The following is a 21,831-nucleotide window of genomic DNA, read 5'->3' on the forward strand; positions in this document are numbered from 1 at the left end:
TAAGCAAGGAGATAATGCTGAGCCTCTGTGAGAGACAAGTCAGGCCGCACGTGGAGTTTTGTCAACATTTTGGGTCCCGTTGTGTTCATCAAATAGAGGTGATCAAATTTTTCAACCGGTAGAGCCTCATCTGTCACTGACAATTCCTGGACATCATCACTGATTCTGTAAATATTAAACTGCTGGTGATAAACTGGAATTTTGAAGTATTTTACAAATCCATACAGGGTTTCAGTAAAGAGCATGTCCTACCTCCTGTTCTGACTAGCTTCCTCCTGAAATGAATGAAAACACAAATCTGTTTAGACTTGGACTTACTGTCTACATCCTGAATTTCATCCAAATCATTACAAGGTGTTGAAAATTCCCACCCCACAGTCTCTCAGACATAGATAATCACTGAGATTACCGGGAAGACAGGACAGGTTGTGCATCTTCATTTCGATATGAGTTCAGGGTGATAGGATGGAGGCATTTAAAATCAGTGATGGATTTGATTGTGTGCAAGTGGAGAAGGTACCTCCATTTATGGGGAGACTTGTGGGGAGATGAAATTCCAGATGGAATTTAATAAACCTCACAAGAAATTTAGTGTAGAGGATGTGGAACTCACTGTCACAGGAGTGTTTGAAGCGGAAGGAACAGCAGAGATTGAATATAGTAGGGAAACTGGATAAACACACGAGGAACCATGGAGGTCCGGCACTGTTGCTGAGTGTGTTGAATAGGTGGGAGGTGGCTTGTGAAGTAGGGAAATAGATACAAGAATATCGATGGAATGGCCTGTTTATGATGGAGAATGGGATATAATCCCATGTGAAACTCATCTGAAAAAGTAAAGAGACAGTGAACGTTTCCCTAATCTGACGGAAGCTGGATATGGAGGATAAGTCTGGTGTGTGGGTCACATTCTTTGTTCTCCCTGATGGACAGAGAGACACTCACACCCACTTGGAGTTTTGTCAATGTTTTGGGTCCGATATCTCAGATAGGAAGGGTGATCTCATTGAAACCTTTCAAGCGTTGAAAGGACTAGGTAGGGTGGATGTGGACAGGTTGTTTCATGTGGGTGAGGCATCCAGACTGGAGGGCACAGCCTCAAAATTGAGGAGAGATCTTTTTGAACAGAGGTAAGGAGGAAAATTTTCAGCCAGAGAGTAGTGACCCTGTGGCTGCTGATGATTCTGCGGTGTTTATGTTCTGTTGTCAGATGCGGTGAACGAATTAAAATTAATGGATCGATAGTTCTCATCTCGTTTTAATTTCACTCTGAGCACATTTATATTTACAGGGACTTCACTCCTGACGCCGGTCCCGGGACTCGACCCGGTTAAAGGCCCGGAGCGGAACCGGAGCAGATTGTCAGCCACTGATTTTCATCCCCAGTCGCGAAGAAAGGATAAAGTTTCCCCGTGAATTTATTCCCAGTGAAGGTGTGGAGATGGGAATTGGTCTCCGCGTTGTAAAATGAAACTGTCCCGGACTCGTAACTGAGATAAACTCCCACCCTCCCGGGGATGGAACCGACAGCGAGACGGGGATCAGGTGAGGTGAAAAGAATTATCACGTCATCATCCTGCTGGGTCACGTCATCATTCTGCTCGGAAACGTCATCAACCCGCCCGATGACCCAGAATCCTGTCTCCGGACTCAAACTGAACCATTTTTTCCTCTCCACAGACTCTGCGGCGACTCCCAGAAACCAGATCAAATTACCCGTCACGTCCACCTCCCAGTAATGTCTCCCCGATGTGAATCCCTCCGATCCCAGCACACAAGTCCAGTCTGTGAATCTCTTCCCGGTGTTAGGGAGATCCCGCCAGGTCCCGGCCAATCTCACACTCTTCCGATCCTCAGACACCTCGATACACGGATTCGCCGTTTCCACATCCAGGGTGACAGAGACTGGGGGGAGAAGCAGAGAATTAGAGAATCCCCGGGGATCGGGGGAGGCTCCGGCATCACGGCCCTAGAGATCGGAGGAGGACTCGGGCAGCGCTGCCCCGGAGATCGGGAGGAGACTCGAACTGCGCGGCCCCGGGCATCGGGGGAGAGACACGGGCAGCGCGGCCCCGAGGATCTGGGAAAGGCCACTTGGCCTCAGGCGCAGTCGGGTGGCCGGCACAAACCTTTCCCGTGATTTGACCCGACGAAAGCGGATGGACAACTAAGGTCTCCCCGTGAGCAAAAATAAATAGGAGAGATTGACAGCAGAAACGAGTGCGGGAAAGGGGCGGATTCAGATTGGACGGGGGTGACTGAATGGATTTAAACAAGAGGTCACAGAGGCTCTTCGGCCCAACATGTTCATGCCGACCAACTTGCTTTAATGAGCTAGTCCCGTTTGCCCATCCTTCCTTTACAACTTTCTTATCCACGTCCCTGTCAAGATTTATTTTAAAACATTGTCACTGTACTCACCTCTACAGTTGATATAGGGCCCGTTTGTAAACTTAGATAACCCTCTTCATTCTCCACTATACCATGAATTTTAGTGTCGTTCACAAACCTAATAACTTTGTCACTTACATTCTCATCCAAATCATTCATATCAATGACAAACAACCCGGCCCCAGCAGCGATCTCTGCAGGTCACAGGCCTCCAGTCGCCTGTGCTGAAGAGAAACTTGGACAGACACTTAAATAGGCAAGGCACAGAGGGAGACTGACCTAATGCCGCCCAATGGGATGAATGTAGATGGGTAAATAGGTCAGCACAGAGATGATGGGTCGAAGGGCACATTTCTATGCTGTACGGCGATGGCTCTGTGAACTGAATGACTCAGAACCCCCAACACCCTCCACCCCCATGGGTACTGAGAGTTCCAAACACTGTGACCCCTGACCCTTGACTCCTCAGGCAGGGGAAACATCCTCCCTGACTCCTGCCTGTTGACTCCTGAAAGATTTTTGTGTTTCCCTGGGATCTCCTCTCATTCTTCGAAACTGGGAACAGAGAACATAGAACAGTACAACACAGGAACAGGCCCTTCATTCACTGTTCACATTCATTTGTGAGTGTGAAGTGGGGCAGTGTGATCGTTTGAGACAGTAAAGGAGGTGATAATGGGAACCAGTAGGGGAGAGATGAATGGCAGATTGAACCAGGAGGGGCAGGGGTGGAAAGCCTGTGGGTGAACTGTGTGTGTAGACGTAATGAGAAGCTGGAGGGGGCAAAGATGGGAGATGAGGATCCCTTTGTCCCCTTTCCTACAACCCCATCACCTGCAGCCCCACATGAGGAAAGGGGATGAATTTTCAGGGAGCCTTTAAGCAACACAGGTCCTGATGAAGTGTTTCAGTCTGAACCGTCGACTGTTTACTCTTTTCCATAAAAAAACTTCCCGGCCTGCTGTTCTCCCAACAATTTGTGTGTGTTACTCCGCTTTAAATGTACTCACGGGCGTATATTGGCCTCCACAGCTGCCTGTAGCAAATTCACTATCCTGTGGAACACTTCCACATGTAAGGTTAGTTAAGAAGGTTTAGTCGTTAGGTATTAATGCTGGAGTAATAAAATGGATTCAACAGTGGCTAGATGGGAGATGCCAGAGAGTAGTGGTGGATAATTTTTTTATCGGGATGGAGGCCGGTGACTAGCGGGGTGCCTCAGGGATCTGTTTTGGGCCCAATGTTGTTTGTAATATACATAAATGATCTGGATGATGGAGTGGCAAATTGGATTAGTAAGTATGCCGATGATACTAAGGTAGGAGGTGTTGTGGATAATGAGGTGGGTTTTCAGAGCTTGCAGGGAGATTTATGCCGGTTAGAAGAATGGGCTGAACGTTGGCAGATGGAGTTTAATGCTGAGAAGTGTGAGGTTCTACATTTTGGCAGGAATAATCCAAATAGAGCATACAGGGTAAATGGTAGGGCATTGAGGAATGCAGTGGAACAGAGAGATCTCGGAATAACAGTGCATAGTTCCCTGAAGGTGGAGTCTCATGTAGATAGGGTGTTGAATAAGGCTTTTGGAACTCTGGCCTTTATAAATCAGAGCATTGAGTACAGAAGTTGGGATGTAATGTTAAGATTGTACAAGGCATTGGTAAGGCCAAATTTGGAATATTGTGTACAGTTCTGGTCACCGAATTATAGGAAAGATATCAATAAATTAGAGAGAGTGCAGAGACGATTTACTAGGATGTTACCTGGGTTTCAGCACTTAAGTTACAGAGAAAGGTTGAACAAGTTAGGTCTCTATTCATTGGAGCATAGAAGGTTGAGGGGGGATTTGATCGAGGTATTTAAAATTTTGAGAGGGATAGATAGAGTTGACGTGAATAGGCTGTTTCCATTGAGAGTAGGGGAGATTCAAACGAGAGAACATGATTTGAGAGTTAGGGGGCAAAAGTTTAAGGGAAACACGAGGGGGTATTTCTTTACTCAGAGAGTGATAGCTGTGTGAAATGAGCTTCCTGTAGAAGTAGTAGAGGCCAGTTCAGTTGTGTCATTTAAGGTAAAATTGGATAGGTATATGGACAGAAAAGGAGTGGAGGGTTATGGGCTGAGTGCGGGTAGGTGGAACTGGGTGAGATTAAGAGTTCGGCACGGACTAGGAGGGCCGAGATGGCCTGTTTCCGTGCTGTGATTGTTGTATGATTATATGATTATTATATGTGGTTAAAGAATTCCTCTCATCTCTGTCCTAAATGGATATGCCTATCGTCGGAGGCTGTGCTTACCGTTCTCGACTCACCCACAGCTTCCCAACATCAACTCTCTCCAGACAGGTGTCAGAGAGATCCGGCGAGACCCTTCATTAGGACCTGTGTAGCTTGGATTACCAGCGTCTGCAGAGTTTCTCGTGTTTGATTTTTAAATCAGAAGTTAAATAAGTATCATCTTGATTAGTCAGAGACTCAAACATTATGGGTGGGGGAGTATGCGGGAGAATAGGGTTGAGGGGGATATTACATCAGCCATTCTTCTAAACTCCAATGAGTATAGGCCCAGAACCATCAAACACTCCTCATATGTTCACTCCTTCATTCCCGGAATCATTCTTGTGAATATACTGGACCCTCTCCAATGCCAGCACATCCTTTCCTGTATAAGGGACCTAAAACTGCTCGCAATACTCCAAGTGTGGTCTTACCAATGCCTTATAAATCATCAGCATTACATCCTTGCTCTTGTATTCTAATCCTCTCGAAATGAATGCTCACCTCTAGGGAATCCTGCACAAGGACATGCAAGTCTCTTTGCAACTCTGATTTTTGAATTTTCTCTCTGTTTACAAAATGCCTTTATTCCTTCTACCAAAGTGAATGCACGTCTTCCCTACCCGATAATCCATCTATCTCTTATTTGCCCATTTCCTGATCTGTCTCTGTCCTTCCCCAGATTCCGAGCTTCTGCAGCACTACTTGCCCCTTCACCTATCTTCACATCGTCTGCAAGCTTGGCCACAAAGGCAACAATTCTGTCATCCAAATCATCCTTTGTCTATCTTGGCTTTGTGTTCCTCGAAGAATTCCAATGGATTTGTCAGGCAAGATTTCAACTTAATAGACAGACAGACAATGCCTTGGTCGTGCGACTCGCAATAAGACATAACAGACAGACAGACAGACAGACAGACATACTTTATTGTTCCCGAGGGGAATTGGGTTTAGTTACAGTCGCACCAACCAAGAATAGTGTAGAAATATGGCAATATAAAACCATAAATAATTAAATAATAATAAGTCAATTATGCCAAGTGGAAATAAGTCCAGGACCAGCCTATTGGCTCAGGGTACCTACAACTCCAAGAGAGGAGTTTTAAAGTTTGATGGCCACAGGCTGGAAGGACTTCCTATGACGCTCAGTTTTGCATCTCGGTGGAATGAGTCTCTGGCTGAATGTACTCCTGTGCCTAACCAGTACATTATTGAGTGGATGGGAGACATTGTCCAGGATGACAAAGAGAGTTCCACCCCCATAACATCACTGGCCTTACGAATGAGTTTGTTGATTCTGTTGGTGTCTGCTACCCTCAGCGTGCTGCCCCAGCACACAACAGCAAACATGATAGCAATGGCCAACATAGACTCGTAGAACATCCTTGGCATCGTCCGGCAGATGTTAAAGGACCTCAGTCTCCTCAGGAAGTAGAGACAGCTCTGCCACTTCTTGTAGACAGCCTCAGTGTTCTTTGACCTGTCCAGTTTATTGTCAATTCGTATCCCGAGGTATTTGTAATCTTTCACCATGTCCACATTGACCACTTGGATGGAAACAGAGGTCACCAGAAGGCATGTTGTCTTTGCCCTATTTTATCATGTACCTCCATGTACCCAAACCTCGTCCTTAATACTGGACTCCAACATCTTCCCAAGCACACCACATCCAGTCTAACTCACCTGTACTTTTCTGAAACTCAGCCGCTCTGCCTTCTTAAAGTGTGAAGTGAACTTTCCAATTTCCAATCGTCTTGAATGACCGAGTATCTACTGATTCTTGAAAGATCATTACTAATGTCGCCATATTCTCTTCAACTATCTCTTTCCAAACACTGGGTTGCGGTCCATCTTGTCCAGGTACCTTCAGACGTTCAATCGTCCCACACACTTTCTCCTCAGTAACAGCAACAACACTCATTTCTGTCCCCTGACACTCTCACATTTCTGACATACAGATAATATCATTCACAGTGAGGATTGACACAAAATATTAAATAAGTACCTCTGCCATGACTTTATCTCACATTTCTCCTCTTCAGTGTCATTTTCTAGGGGTCTAATATCCACCCTCACCTCTCTTTTACTCTTTACAGTTTTGTGTCCTCTTGAGTATTGTTGGTAAGTTTTCCTGCATATCTCATTTTCTCTCCTTATAGCTTTGATTTTCGCTCTATTGTAAGCCCTCTCTTTCTCTTCTATGCTGCATTTGCCTTCCCTTGTCAAACACGGGTACCTCATCCTCCCTGTATAATAATACTTTGTGGCGACCCACTTTCCAGCACACTGGAACCGGCTCACAAAACGATGCAGGGAGACCGGCCCCCAAAAGGGCGCCAAGCATTCTTCACCAGCAAGGGGACTGTGAATATGCGCCCTTTACAGCATTCCCGCCCGGGGAGGGTGGAAACGGGAAGGCTTAAAAGCGAGGCTGCGAAGTTTGAATTAAGCTTTAACGCAACTGCAACTCACCGTCTGCGTGTCGTTATTCCAGCACTGTGTGTAGCACACCGCTACAACTGGTGACCCTGTGTGCAGCACACCGCTACAATTGGTGACCCTGTGTGCAGCACACCGCTACAATTGGTGACCCCGACGGCCCAAACGATATTTGGACCGAAGATGAACGACGCCGCATCTGAGTTTGCCGATCTTACCACTGACACAAACTGCAAGTGAACCTTTAGGGAATCCTGCACCGGAAGCCCCAAGTACCTTTGCACTTCTGATTTTTGAATTTTCTCCCTGTTTACAAAATTGTCTATGCCCTTATTCCTTCTACAAAATTGCATGCACGACCTCCCTACCCGATAATCCATCTGTCACTTATTTGCCCATTTCCTGATCTGTCTCTGTCCTTCCCCAGATTCCGAGCTTCTGCAGCACTACTTGCCCCTTCACCTATCTTCATATCGTCTGCAAGCTTGGCCACAAAGGCAACAATTCTGTCATCCAAATCATCCTTTGTCTATCTTGGCTTTGTGTTCCTCAAAGAATTCCAACAGATTTGTCAGGCAAGATTTCCCCTTAAGGGAAGGCCTGCTGTCTTTGCTCTATTTTATCATGTGCCTCCATGTACCCAAAAGCTCGTCATTAATGCTGGACTCTAACATCTTCCCAACCACACCACATCCAGACTAAAACATCTATAATTTTATTTCCCCAGCTGCTCTATCTTCTTAAAGAGTGAAGTGACCTTTGCAATTTCCAGTCGTCTTGAATAAACAGGTGTCTAGTGATTCTTGAAAGATCATTACTTTTGGCGCCATATTCCCTTCAGCTAACTCTTTCCAAACACTGGGGTGCATTCCAGCTGGTCCAGATACCTTTAGATCTTCAATCGTCCCAAAAACTTTGTCCTCAGTAACAGTAGCAACACTTATATCTGTACCCCGACACTCTCACATTTCTGACATACAGATAATAGCATTCACTATGAGAATTGATATAGAATATTAAATAAGTAGGTCTGCCATATCTTTTGTCACATTTCTCCTCTCCAGTATCATTTTCCAGGGGTCCAATATCCACTCTCGCCTCTCTTTTACTCTTTACATTTTCGTGTCCTCTTGAGTACTGTAGGCAAGCTTTCTCTCATATCTCATTTTCTCCCTTTATGGCTATGCAATTGCTTTCTGTTGATTATAAAAACCTTTTCGATACTCCAACATCCTGCTAATTTCTCTATTGTATTCCCTCTCTTCTGCTTTTATGCTGTCTTTGACTTCCAGTGTCAAACACGATTACCTCATCCTCCCTGTAGAATACTTCTTCATCTTGAGGTTTACCTATTCAACTTGCTCTGGAATTCCAGTCTTTGTTGTTCTGCAATCATCCCTGCTTGTGTCCCCTTCCAATCTACTTTGGTCAGCTCCTCCTTCATGCCTCTGTAACTAACTTTACTCCACTTTAATACTGATACATCTGACGTTATCTCCCTATGTGGGGTGAATTCTATCATTTTATGACCACTGCTTCCTAAAGATAGATAGATAGATAGATAGATAGATAGATAGATACTTTATTCATCCCCATGGGGAAATTCAACTTTTTTCCAATGTCCCATACACTTGTTGTAGCAAAACTAATTACATACAATACTTAACTCAGTAAAAAATATGATAAGCATCTAAATCACTATCTCAAAAAGCATTAATAATAGCTTTTAAAAAGTTCTTAAGTCCTGGCGGTAGAATTGTAAAGCCTAATGGCATTGGGGAGTATTGACCTCTTCATCCTGTCTGAGGAGCATTGCATCGATAGTAACCTGTCGCTGAAACTGCTTCTCTGTCTCTGGATGGTGCTATGTAGAGGATGTTCAGAGTTATCCATAATTGACCGTAGCCTACTCAGCGCCCTTCGCTCAGCTACCGATGTTAAACTCTCCAGTACTTTGCCCACGACAGAGCCCGCCTTCCTTACCAGCTTATTAAGACGTGAGGCGTCCCTCTTCTTAATGCTTCCTCCCCAACACGCCACCACAAAGAAGAGGGCGCTCTCCACAACTGACCTATAGAACATCTTCAGCATCTCACTACAGACATTGAATGACGCCAACCTTCTTAGGAAGTACAGTCTTAGTCTAAGGTTCCTTTAACTGAATCTCCGAAATCATTTGTAGTTCATTATACAAATCCTTCTCTGGAATTGCCTTTCTCCCATTGGGCCCAACCACAAGCTGTTCTGAAAAGCCATCTCGGGGCATTCTACAAATTCCCTCTCCTGGAATACAACACCAAGATGATTTTCCCAGTCTACCTGCATGTTGAAACCCCCCATTCCGATAGTCACCCTGCCCTTCCTTCCATCTCGTGTGTAATTTGTATCCCATTTCCATCCTGACTACTATTTGGAGGTCTGTATATACTGTAACTTCCATCAGGGTCTTTTTACCCTTGCAGTTTCTTAACTCTACCCGCAATGATTCGACATCTTCCAATCCTATGTCAACTCTCTCGAAGTATTTCATTTTATTCTTTACCAACAGAGACTCCCCAGCGCCTCTGCCTACCTGTCTGTCCTTTGAATAAAAGGTGTATCCTTGAATGTTCAGCTTCAAGCCAGGATCTCCTTTCCACCACAACTCAGTGATGCCAACAACTTTGTACCTGCCAATCTTCACCTGCGCTACAACATCATCTACCTTATTCCGCATACTGGTGCATTCAAATACAACACTTTCAGTCCTGTATTCATCAGCCTATTCGACACGTCCACCTGAACTGAAGTAAGGTCTTTGATGTCGATGATAGACCACACTTGGAGTAGTGTCTGCATTTCCGGTTCCCGAATATGGGGAGGATGTAATTACACTGGACAGGAGGCTTCAGGAGGATGTTACCAGGAGTGGGGGTTTGGATTAAAAGCAGAGAGGCGATAATCTTGGGCTATTCAGCTGTAGTGTAGGATGTTCAGGTATGACCCCTTATCGAGTTAAATAAATTCATAAGGGGCTCAAATAAAGTTTCATTTTCCAAGAAATGGGAGTACAGAACCAGAGGGCTCAGATTGAAAGTGAGACGGGAAATTTTTATGAGTGGTCTATGGGGTCACATTCCCATAGTGGGGAAACGGAATTTGCCGTCATAAGCTGTAGAAACAGGTAAAAATAAAACATAATAAAATAAATTTGAACATGTACACAGATAGGAACTGTTTAGAATCCTTCCACCTCGGTAAAATGGTTGTCCTAGTCAATGAAGAGAGATATGGGGCGAACTCACACAAATGGGACGTGCTCAAGAAGACATCTTAGTCTTATTCTTGCAGATTACATAGAACATAGGATAGTACAGCACATTACCGGCCCTTCGGCCCTCAGTGTTGTGCCGAACCTCAAACCCTGCCTCGCATATAACCGCCCCACCTTAAATTCCTCCATATACCTGTTGTAGTAGTCTCTTAAACTTCACTAGTGTATCTGCCTCCACCACTGACTCGGGCAGTGCATTTCACGCCCCAACCACTCTCTGAGTGAATAACCTTCCTCTAATGTCCCCCTTGAACTTCCCACCCCTTACCTTAAGGCCATGTCCTCTTGTACTTAGCAGTGGTGCCCTGGGGACGAGGCGCTGGCTGTCCACTCTGTCTATCCCTCTTAATATCTTATAAACCTCTATCATGTCTCCTCTCATCCTCCTTCTCTCCAAACAGTAAAGCCCTAGCTCCCTTAATCTCTGATCATAATCCATACTCTGTAAACTAGGCAGCATCCTGGTAAATCTCCTCTGTACCCTTTCCAATGCTTCCACATCCTTCCTATAGTGAGGCGACCAGAACTGGACACAGTACTCCAAGTGTGGCCTAACTAGAGTTTTATAGAGCTGCATCATTACATCGCGTCTATTAAACTCTATACCTCGACTTATGAAAGCTAACACCCCATAAGCTTTCTTAACTACCCTATCTGCCTATGAGGCAACGTTTAGGGATCTGTGGACATGTACCCCCAGATTCCTCTGTTCCTCGACAATACCAAGTATCCTGCCATTTACTTGGTACTCTGCCTTGGAGTGTGTGCTTCCAAAATGCACCACCTCACACTTCTCCAGGTTGAACTCCATCTGTCACCTCTCAGCCCACTTCTGCATCCGATCAACGTTTCTCTGCAATCTTCGACAATCTCTACACTATGTACAACACCACCAACTTTTTTGTCGTCTGCAAACTTGCCAACACACCTTTCTACCCCCACATCCAGGTCGTTAATAAAAATCATGAAACGTAGAGGTCCGAGAACAGATCCTTGTGGGACACCACTAGTCACAACTCTCAAATCTGAATGTACTCCCTCCACCACAACTCTCTGCTTTCTGCAGGCAAGCCAATTCTGAATCCACCTGGCCAAATTTCCCTGGATCCCATGCTATCTGACTTTCTGTATAAGCCTACCGTATGGAACCTTGTAAAATGCCTTACTAAAATCCATGCAGATCACATCAACTGCACTACCCTCATCTATATGCCTGGTTACCTCCTCAAAGAACACTATCAGGCTTGTTAGGCACGATCTGCCCTTCACAAAGCCATGCTGACTGTCCCTGATCTGATCATGATTCTCTAAATGCCCATAGATCGTATCTCTAAGAATCTTTTCTAACAGCTTTCCCACCACAGACGTAAGGTTCACTGGTCTATAATTACCTGGACTATCTCTACTACCTTTTTTGAACAAGGAGACAACATTCGCCTTCCTCTAATCCTCCGGTACCATTCCCGTAGACAACGAGGACATAAAGATCCTAGCCAGAGGCTCAGCAATCTCTGAGCAGCCTGGCGAATATTCCGTCAGGCCCTGGGGACTTATCCGTCCTAATGCATTTTAACAACTCCAACACCTCCTCTCCCTTAATATCAACATGCTCCAGAACATCAACCTCACTCATATTGTCCTCACCGTCATCAAGTTCCCTCTCAGTGGTGAATACCGAAGAGAACTATTCATTGAGTACCTCGCTCACTTCCACAGCCTCCAGGTACATCTTCCCACTTTTATCTCTAATCGGTCCTACTTTCATTCCTGTCATCCTTTTGTTCTTCAAATAATTGAAGAATGACTTGTGGTTGTCCTTTACCCTACTCGCCAAGGCCTTCTCATGCCCCCTTCTTGCTCTTCTCAGCCCCTTCTTAAGTTCCTTTCTTGCTACCCTATATTCCTCAATAGACCCATCAGATCTGCGACCTGACCCGGTTCGTTACCTAATACTAGATCTAGTATGGCATCCCCCCCCCCCCCCAGTCGGCCTGTCAACATACTGTACACGCACTTTAGCCCTTCTACTTTACTACCTTTACACCCTTTATTCTGCTTCTGTTTCCTCAAAGCCTCTCTATATGTTAGATCTGGCTTTACTCCATGCAATTCTTTCACTGCTGTATCGCTCCGGGTCCCACCCCCCTTGAAAATCAGTTTAAACCCTCCCGAGCCATGCTAGCAAATCTACCTGCAAGGATATTGCTCCCTCTCGAGTTCAGGTGCAAACCATCAAATCTGTAGAGATCCCACCTTCCCCAGAAGAGATCCCAATGATCCAAAAATCTAAAACCCTGCCCCATGCACCAACTCTACAGCCACACATTCAGCTGCCATCTCCTCCAATTCTTACCATCACTATCACGTAGCACTGGCAACAATCCTGAGAACGCCACCCTTGAGGTCCTGTTCTTCAGCTTTCTGCCTAATTCCCGAAAATCACACTTCAGGACCTCATCCCTCTTCCTGCCTATGTCCTTAGTACCAACATGTATCACGACTTCTGGTTGCTTTCCCTCTCGTACCAGGATGTCATGCACCCGGTCAGAGACATCCCGGACCCTGGCACCCGGGAGGCAACAAACCGTGCGGGATTCCTTTTCATGTCCACAAATTCTCCTGTCTGCTCCTCTGACTATAGAGTCTCCAATGACGACAGCTCTCCTCTTCTCCGTCCCATCCTTCTGCACCACAGGGGCAGACTCACTGACAGAGGCCCTGCCACAGAGGCTCACACCTGGTCGGTCGTCCTCGCCAACAGTATCCAGGACGGTAAACTTATTATTCAGGGGAATGGCTACAGGGGTGCTCTGCACTACCTGTCTACTCTCCTTCGCATTCCCCCCTCGGACTGTTACCCAACGACTTGCTTCCGGCAGCCTAGGTGTGACTACCTCCCTGTAGCTCTCATCTATGACTGCCTCATTCTCCCTTATGAGTCGAAGGTCATCCAGCTGCTACTCCAGATTCCTAACACGTTCTTCCAGATCGCCCAGCCGCAAGTACTTCTGGCAGATGTGACTCTGCGGGAGACGGGAGCTCCGCCAAGACTGCCACATCTCACAGGAGAGGCACATCACCGTCTCAGGAGGCATTGTAAAGACTAACTGGGAACAAGCTCGTCCTCCGCCTCTTCTTGTCGAAGCCTCTCTAGTCAAAGCCTCAAATCCCCACTCCTTCATTGGCCTAATCACTCACTGGCCGCTTGATGAAGTGGACCATGGGTTCAACATCCGCCAAACCCTCCCAGATCATCCTCCTGAGGAATCTCACCCCGGAGTCTGTCCGTGAAGTGTTGATGTGACGTCACGTCAGAGGGCAGCTCAGTGCCACAGAACAGACAGACTGGGTAAGGACGGCAGAATTCAATCCTAAATGGGAATTTGTGCCTATTTCTGTGGTCGTGTGTCACACTCTGATAGTATAACCGTGTGTGTGTGTGTGTGTGTGTGTGTGTGTGTGTGTGTGTGTGTGTGTGTGTGTGTGTGTGTGTGTGTGTGTGTGTGTGTGTGTGTGTGTGTGTGTGTGTGTGTGTGTGTGGATTGTGGTAAATATCCGTGTGGTGTGTATACGCATGGAAGGAGAGTGTGCACATTGAAGAATTTATATGTTACAGTGTGTCATCACATGTCTGGTGTGTGTTGATAATGTGTTACACATGATTGAGTTGTTTAAAAAAATGACTGTCTCTGAAGAGATTGGTTTCCAGGTTACTGAGGGAAATAACAACGTACATTGCTGAGGTTCTGACTACAATCTGCCAGTCCTTCCTGTGTACGTGTGTGAGGGAGCTTTGCCAGGCCGGTTATGCTGTGTGCTTCTTCCAAAATGAAATCTTGACCCATGCCAATGCTTGTTGGTGTGTCCGGGCTCATTCTCACAATGCTTCAATGTAGTGGTCTGATAACCATAAGACATAGGAACAGAATTAAGCCATTTGCCTATCGAGTCTGCTCCGCCATTCAATCATGGCTGATCCTTATCTTCCGTACTCAACCCCACTACCTGGCCTTCTCCCCGTAACCTTTGATACTGTATCCAATCTAGAATCTATCAAGCTCCGCCTTAAGTACACAACAAGTTGCGCAAATTTACCAGCCGCTGGCTGAAATTTCTTCGCATTTCTTTTAAATAGATGCCTCTCCATGTTGAGGCTGTGCCATCTTGTCCTAAACTCCACCACCATGGGAAACATCCTTTCCATATCTACTCTGTCTAGGCCTTTCAATGTTCGAAAGGTTTCGATGAGATCCCCCCTCATCTTTCTAAATTCCAGCGAGTACAGACACAGAGCTATCAAACGTTCCTTGTATGATAACCCTTTCATTCCTGGAATCATCCTGATGAAATGAACCTTCTGCAATGCCAGCATATCTTTTCTTAGATGAGGAGCTCAAAACTGTTCACAATACTCAAGGTGAGGCTTCAGCAGTGCCTTATCAAGCCTCAGCATCACATCCCTGCACTTGAATTGAATGATATCTAAACCCCTTGAATTGAATGCTAACATTGGCTTTGCCTTCCTCACCACTGACTCTACCTGCAAGTTAACCTTTGGGGTGTTCTGCAGAATGACTGCTAAGTCCATTTTCATCTCAGCTTTTTGGGTTTTCTCCCCATTTAAAAGAAATCTGCACATTATTTCTGCTAACAAAGTGCATGGCCATGCATTTTCCAACATTGAATATCATTTGCCACTTTCCTTCCCATTCTCCTCATTCAAGTCCTTGTCCAGCCTAACTGTTTCCTCAACACTATCGGCCCCTCCGCCAATCTTCATATCATCTGAAAACTTGGAAACAAAGCCACCTATTCTAAGTCAAGAGGGCATGATTTCAGGATCGAAGAACGTCCTGTTAGAACTGAGATGCAGGGAAATTACTTTATTCAATGTGTGGTAAATCTGTAGAATTTGTTGCCACAAGTGGCTGTTGAGACCAAGTCATATTTAAGGTAGATATGTAGGTTCTTGATTAGCCAGAGCATCAAAGGTTATGGGGTGAAAACAGGGGAGTGGGGACGACTGGAAGAATTGCATCAGCCCATGACTGAATGGTGGAGCAGACTCGATGGGCCGAATGGCCTATTGCTGCTCCTAAAGCTTATGGTCTATTCCATTAGCTAAATCTTGAAAAACAGCATAAATTGAAGGTGTCCCAACACTGACCCCTGTGGAACACGAGTCACTGGCAGCCAACCAGAAAAGGATCCCTTTACTCTCCTTCGCTGTTTCCTACCAATTAGCCAATGTTCCAACTATGCCTGTAACTTTTCTGTAATAGCATGACCTCTTAACTTGGTTACCACTGTCATGTGTGGCACCTTGTCAAAGGCCTTCTGAGATTCCAAATGTACAACATCCACTGCATCCCCTTTATCTATCCTACTTGTAATCTCCTCAGAGAATTTCAACAAGTTTGTTAGGCAAGATATTCCATTCATGAAGCCATGCTAACTTATCCTATCTTGTCCAGTGTCATCAAGTATTCCATAACCTTATACTTAACAACTGACTCCAGCTTCTTCCCAACCACAGAGGTGAGGCTAACTGGTGTATAATTTCCTTTCTGCTGCCTTCCTCCTTACTTAAAGATTTGACTAACATTTGCAATTTGCCAGTTCTCTGGCACCATGCCAGGGTCCAATGATTTTTGAAAGATCATTTGAAATGCCTCCACAATGTCTACCACAACTTCTTTCAGAACACTGGGATGCAGTTCATCTCGTCTGGGTGACTTATGTACCTTTAGGTCTTTCAGCTTTATGAGCACCTTCTCCCTTGTAACAGTAACTACACTCACTTCTCTTCCCTCGCACTCTTCAACACCGGGCACAGTGCTAGTGTCTTCCACGGTGAAGACTGGTGCAAAATATTTGGTTTATCTGCCATCTCTTTATCCCCCGTTATTATATATCCGGCCTCATTTTCTAGCGGGCCTATATTCATTTTCATCTCTATTTCATTTTTTTACAATACTTGAAAAACAAATTGGTATTGTCTGCTAGCTCGTTTTGCAAAGACAGGTATGTAAAAAGGGCCTGAAGGATCATTGGAGACCCGCGTCACCCCAACTAAAAACTGTGCTCGTTGCTACCATCCGGGAAACGGTTTCGCAGCATAAAAACAGGACTAACAGGCTCCGGGACAGCTTCTTCCAGCAGGTCATCAGACTGCTTAAATCGTACTGAGACAACTGTATTTCTATGTTATATTGACTAACATGTCATACATATTATAAATTACTATAAATTGTATATTGCACATTTAGGCGGAGATGTTACATAAAGATTTTTACACCTCATGTATATGAAGGATGTAAGTAATAAAGTCAAATCAATTCACATTTAATTTTTCGTTTAGTTCCTCTGTGTAGGTTTAAAAGCTTCCGAATCCTTTGCCTTCCTACTATTTTTTGCTTTGTTCTATGCCCTCTCTTTTGACTTTAGATTAACTTGACTTCTCTTGTCAGCCACGGTTGTACTATTTGGCTATTTGAGTATTTACTTATTTTTGGAATACATCTATCCTTCACCTCTCTCAGTTTCCCGGAAACTGACACCATCTCTGCTCTGCTCTCATCCCTGCCAGCATCTCCTTCCAATTTGCTTTGGTCAACTCCTCTCTCAGACCACTGAAATTTCTTTTATCCCTCTGAAATACTACAATGTCAGACTCACAGCTCACAAAGGGCTTACGTATTTTTCTGAAAATCCTGGTCACCGCACTGATAGCCGCTTTTATTTCCTACGATATCATCAAGTCGGTATTAATTTCCCAGCTCCTGTGGTAGGATTCAACTCATGTCTTGGTGTGTTAGTGCAATGTGCCTGGGGCATTTAACAGTCCCGTGTATTGACTGTATTGTGACCCTGTGCTGGTGTGTTCAGGGGTCTGACATCTCCAGCTGACCATGTGACAGTGATGCCTCCCAGTCGGTGGTGTTGATGAGGAATAAACTTCAGTTCCCCTTCATTCCATTATCACAGCCGATCCTTGCTTCAAATTATTACAGTTGTGCTTCATAAACAGGGAGAAATGAATATTTGTAGGTTTTACCTCGGTTAATGGCATCAAGTGTTTCTCTCAGCACTGTGTTCAACAAATAGGGGTGATCGAATTTTTCAACCGGTAGGGCCTCATCTGTCACTGACAATTCCTGGACATTGTCACTGATTCTGTAAATATTAAACTGCTGGTGATAAACTGGAATTTTGAACTATTTTACAAATCCATACAGGGTTTCAGTAAAGATCATGTCCTACCTCCTGTCCCGACGAGCTTCCTCCTGAAATAAATAAAAACACAAATCTGATGAGACATTGACTTACTTTCTACATCCTGAATTTCATGCAAACCTTTACAACGTGTTAAAAATTCCCGCTCCCTCAATCACTCACACACACGAACAATCAGAACCACGCGGTAAATTACAGGGAATGTTTCTGAAAGTTAGACCATTACTAAGAGGATGAAACTTACAGGGAAGACAGGACAGGCTGTGCATTATCATCTGGATATGACGTCAGTGTGATAAAATGGAACAATTTAAGATTAGTGATTGATTTGATCTCGTGCAGGTGGAGAAAGTACCTCATTTATGGCTAACTCGAGAGAACATAGTTTTAAGGTGCTTGGAACGAGTACAGAGGAGATGTCAGGGCGTAAGTTTTTTGGAATGGGTGGAATGAGCTGCCGGCAACGAAGGTGGAGGCGGATGCGATAGGGTCTTTCAAGGGACTCCTATATAGGTGCATGGAGCTTAGAGAAATAGAGAGCTATGGCGAACTCAAGGTAATTTCTAAAGTAAGTAGATCTTCGACACAGCATTGTGAGCTAAAGAGACTGTATTGTGCTGCAGGTTTTCTTTGTTTCTGTGTTTCTATTTGTCGGGAGATCTTCAGTCAAAGATAAAATGCCAGGTGGTTTTTAATAAATCCCACAAGAAATTTAGTGAAGAGGATGTGGAACTCAGTGCCACAGGAGTGGTTGAAATGGAACAGCAGAGATTGAATGTAATGGGGAGGCTGGATACACACGTGAGGGACCAGGGAGTTCGGGGCAGTGTTGCTGGTTGTGGTGAGTAGGTGGCAGGAGTCTTGTGCAGAGGGGAAATTGATTGGAGGAGATGGACCGAATGGCCTGCTCGTGACGTAGAATGGGACACAATCCCATGTAAAACTTACCCGAAAATTAGAGACAGTGAAGGTTTCTGATGGAAACCGGATATGGAGGATAAGTCTGATGGGTGGGTAACATTCTTTGTTCTCACCGATTGACATAGAGACCCTCACACCCACCGCACCACACACTCACAGCCTGTGACTGGAACTGGGTGTTAATGAAGTTTTAGAGGATATTTAATGTGGTAATTAAGGACACAATCTGCACCTCTGTGTTATGATCAGAATAAATAATTTCAGAGGAGATTGCATTCTGTCCTGGGATGTACAGAAGCAGAAGTTGTGGAAGTCCAGTTTTGGGAAAACAACAACCTTGAATAATTGCATCAGTCGTCTGGTGAGAAACAGTTTACTGCAATTTGTAAATGCTGTGTGTAGGAGCAACACGTCTGTTTTCTGTCTGCATTGTATTTTGTGTTACGTGTTTATTACGATAACCAGTCACGTGAGTGGGGACGTGGTAAAAGCGAAGGGAATAAGTTATGTATTCATATTTTGTTCTGGGCTGGTTTGAGCCTGGGACTGGTAGGTGCCATATTTTTTGTTGACCGATTCATTGCAGTTTAATTTACGATTAATGATGCTGAAATGTCATCTCTTAAATATTGTATGTTGCTGATAAAGGATCGAATATCTGTCTCCGACATTTTAGAATGTCATTAGCGGAGTGATTGGAGGTTCGTCATGCAAAGAGAACACTCTGTGTGAGGACACCAGCAGCGGCAATTGATTTGGTCGGATTGGCCAAATGTGTTTATTTCAAATATACCACAGTTCATTTAGTTCAATTTGACAGAAATAAATTGAAAAGTAATCCCTCACCTTGAGAAATATCACACCGTCTTTTTGATCCATCTGTTTCTTTAACTTTGAGATTTCCTCCTGAATAAACTTGATATTCTCTTGAATCTGCAGAAGATTTTTCTCCATTGGATTTAGAATCCTCTTCTCTTCTTCCCTGAGATCCCTGAGTAAGCTCTGCTCTTTCTCAGTGATAATCTGGCGCAGTTCAGCAAACTGGGATGTGATGTGGGTCTGAACGCTGTGTGACTGTTTCTGTCGAATGAAAGGTGAAGATTAGTTTACTGCATTGTTGTGTTTTTTTTTTCCTTTTGACATTAAGGTGACCATTCGGTCCATTGGGGTCCATACTACTTCTGAGGCATTCCCGTCAACCCCATTCCCTCACGTTTTCGTGAAATATATTCTCATTCATTGACCCATTAACTCCCATCTGATTCACACACACCCTCCCCACCTTTACAGGGTTAATGGTAATTAGCCATTCATCCGGCATGTCCTTGGGATGTGTCGGAGTCTCTCGTGGTCACAGGGAGAGCATGCAAACTCCACACAGACAGCAGTAGATGTCAGGATCGAACCCAGGTCACTAAAGATGCGATACTCTGCTATTCTGCATTAAATGGAGCAAAGCCCGACAGTAATGTCAGAAATTCCGCTCAGGAAACCTCACCCGAACTCCGGAAATCTTCTCTTTCTGTTTCTGCTCCTTTTTTTGGAAGTCTGATTTCTTTTTTGTGAGAGAGTCCAAGGAAGATTTTAGCTGATCCTGGAAGTCAGAGAGTGAAGGAAATAGAAACAAAGATGCATCAAAAGAAACAGGTGATCAAACCCGAATATCACACAAAATGCCGGAGGAACTCAGTGAGTCAGGCATCATGTATTCAGGGGAAATAAACAGTCGGTGTTTCGGGATGAGACCCTTCATTAGGACTGGGAAGGAATGGGACAGAAGCCAGAATAAAAAGGTTGGGGATGAGAACCAGCTGACAGGTGACGGGCGAGACAACGTGAGGGGGAACGTGGGGGAGGGTGATGAAGTGAGAAGCTGAGAGTGGACAGGTGGAAGAGGTAAAGAGCTGGAGAAGAAGGTATCTAAGGCTAGAGGATAATAGACCATGGAGGAAACGGTGGGATTTGGGGCTGTTTGGAGCCCTGAATGGTGACGAGGGAGGAGTTGGAGGAATCAGATGTAACACTTGTTCCATTTTCAGGTGTCATTGCCAGGAGGGAGATAAGTGGGGAGGAGCGAGTGGATTAAGGCGATGCAGTACGGAGAGCGGAGAGTTGTGAGGTGTTGGATGGAATGTGGGACGGAATCCCTAGAATCCAGTTGTAGATGGCGGAAGTTGCAGAGAATGATGTGTTCGTTTTGGAGGCTCATGTGATGGTTTGTAGGACAAGAGAAATTGGTTGCGTATCAAATTAACGTTAGTTTTACCTTGTAGATTTTAACTGCTTCTTTAATCGGCTTGAAGCGGTGTTCTCTGTGTTCCTGCGTGTCTCTACAGATCTGACAGATCAGTGTTTCGTCCGTTTCACAAAACAGCTTCAGTTCTTCCTCATGTTCCTTGCAGTGAAGTTTACTTTCCTTCCCTTTCGGATTCAGGTTTAGTTTTCGAGCTTTTTCAGCCAGATTTGCTACGGCCCGATTCACCCTGAGGGTGCGGTCAGCAAACACCTCTCTACATTCCGGGCAGGAGTTTCTCTCCTCCCTTTCCCAACACCGTGTGATACAAGAGCGACAGAAGTTGTGTCCACACTGCAGTACAGCCGGATCGGTGAAGAAATCCAGGCAGATGGAACAAATTTCCTCCTCAGTCCAACTCTCCGCCTGTCCTTTCGAAGCCATGTTAACTGGCGGCACTTCCGGATTCAAAATGTTTTCACGTTCGGGGAGCTGCTGATCCCCTGCAGTACCGCGATTGTCCACTACGCGCGCTGCAGTGTCATGGAATGAACAATATGTTGCTGTCTGTGGGAAAGAATTATCGTATCGATATCACGGAGGGATCAAAAACAGATTAAGCAGGTCGGAACACGAAGGAAAACTCGGCCATTGACTGCTGAAGCCCCTCTTTAAAGGAGGAGGGTCGGACTTGAGGTTAACAACCCCTTCCCGTAAGAAACCAGTGCGACAGAAACATCAACTGAATATCCACAGGCCTCATCCCTGCGATCGGAAGGACCTTCCCCTGGAAGACCTTTGGTGAAAGCAGAGACCACAGGGCTGATCAACCCTCGCAGAGCTGCTGGTGGCGGTCTGTGTCCCGGTAGGCGTGATGGGCAAAAGAAGAAGCAGAACAGAAGTGAAGCCGGAGAGAAGAGCCTGGTTCAGTTTGAGGCAGGACTGAAGGGGGCAAGTTCTGAAAAGAGAGGCACAAGAAACTGCAGATGCTGAAATCCCGAGTAGGAAATATCATGCCAGAG

General features: G+C 45.1%; 1 protein-coding gene across 4 annotated transcripts in view; it reads right to left on the minus strand.

Annotated features, from left to right (window-relative positions):
• Window positions 1-1,240: 1,240 nt before the first annotated feature.
• LOC140724449 (zinc-binding protein A33-like) overlaps window positions 1,241-21,831 on the minus strand; it is a 29,706-nt gene continuing 9,115 nt past the window's right edge. Inside the window, exons 2-7 of one of the 4 annotated variants that reach the window (XM_073038900.1) lie at window positions 20,843-21,376; window positions 20,075-20,170; window positions 19,423-19,656; window positions 17,683-17,705; window positions 17,477-17,595; window positions 1,241-1,905 (exon numbers count right to left, since the gene is read on the minus strand). In XM_073038900.1, the coding sequence (XP_072895001.1) occupies window positions 1,331-1,905; window positions 17,477-17,595; window positions 17,683-17,705; window positions 19,423-19,656; window positions 20,075-20,170; window positions 20,843-21,253 (1,458 nt within the window). In that variant the 5' untranslated portion in view covers window positions 21,254-21,376 and the 3' untranslated portion in view covers window positions 1,241-1,330. Of the gene's footprint in view, window positions 1,906-17,476; window positions 17,596-17,682; window positions 17,706-19,422; window positions 19,657-20,074; window positions 20,171-20,842; window positions 21,517-21,831 lie in introns of those variants that run through there. The other 3 variants (XM_073038901.1, XM_073038899.1, XM_073038902.1) reach the window with 3 other exon arrangements.

Source organism: Hemitrygon akajei, unplaced genomic scaffold (assembly GCF_048418815.1).
Source record: "Hemitrygon akajei unplaced genomic scaffold, sHemAka1.3 Scf000222, whole genome shotgun sequence".
Classification (NCBI taxonomy): domain Eukaryota; kingdom Metazoa; phylum Chordata; class Chondrichthyes; order Myliobatiformes; family Dasyatidae; genus Hemitrygon; species Hemitrygon akajei.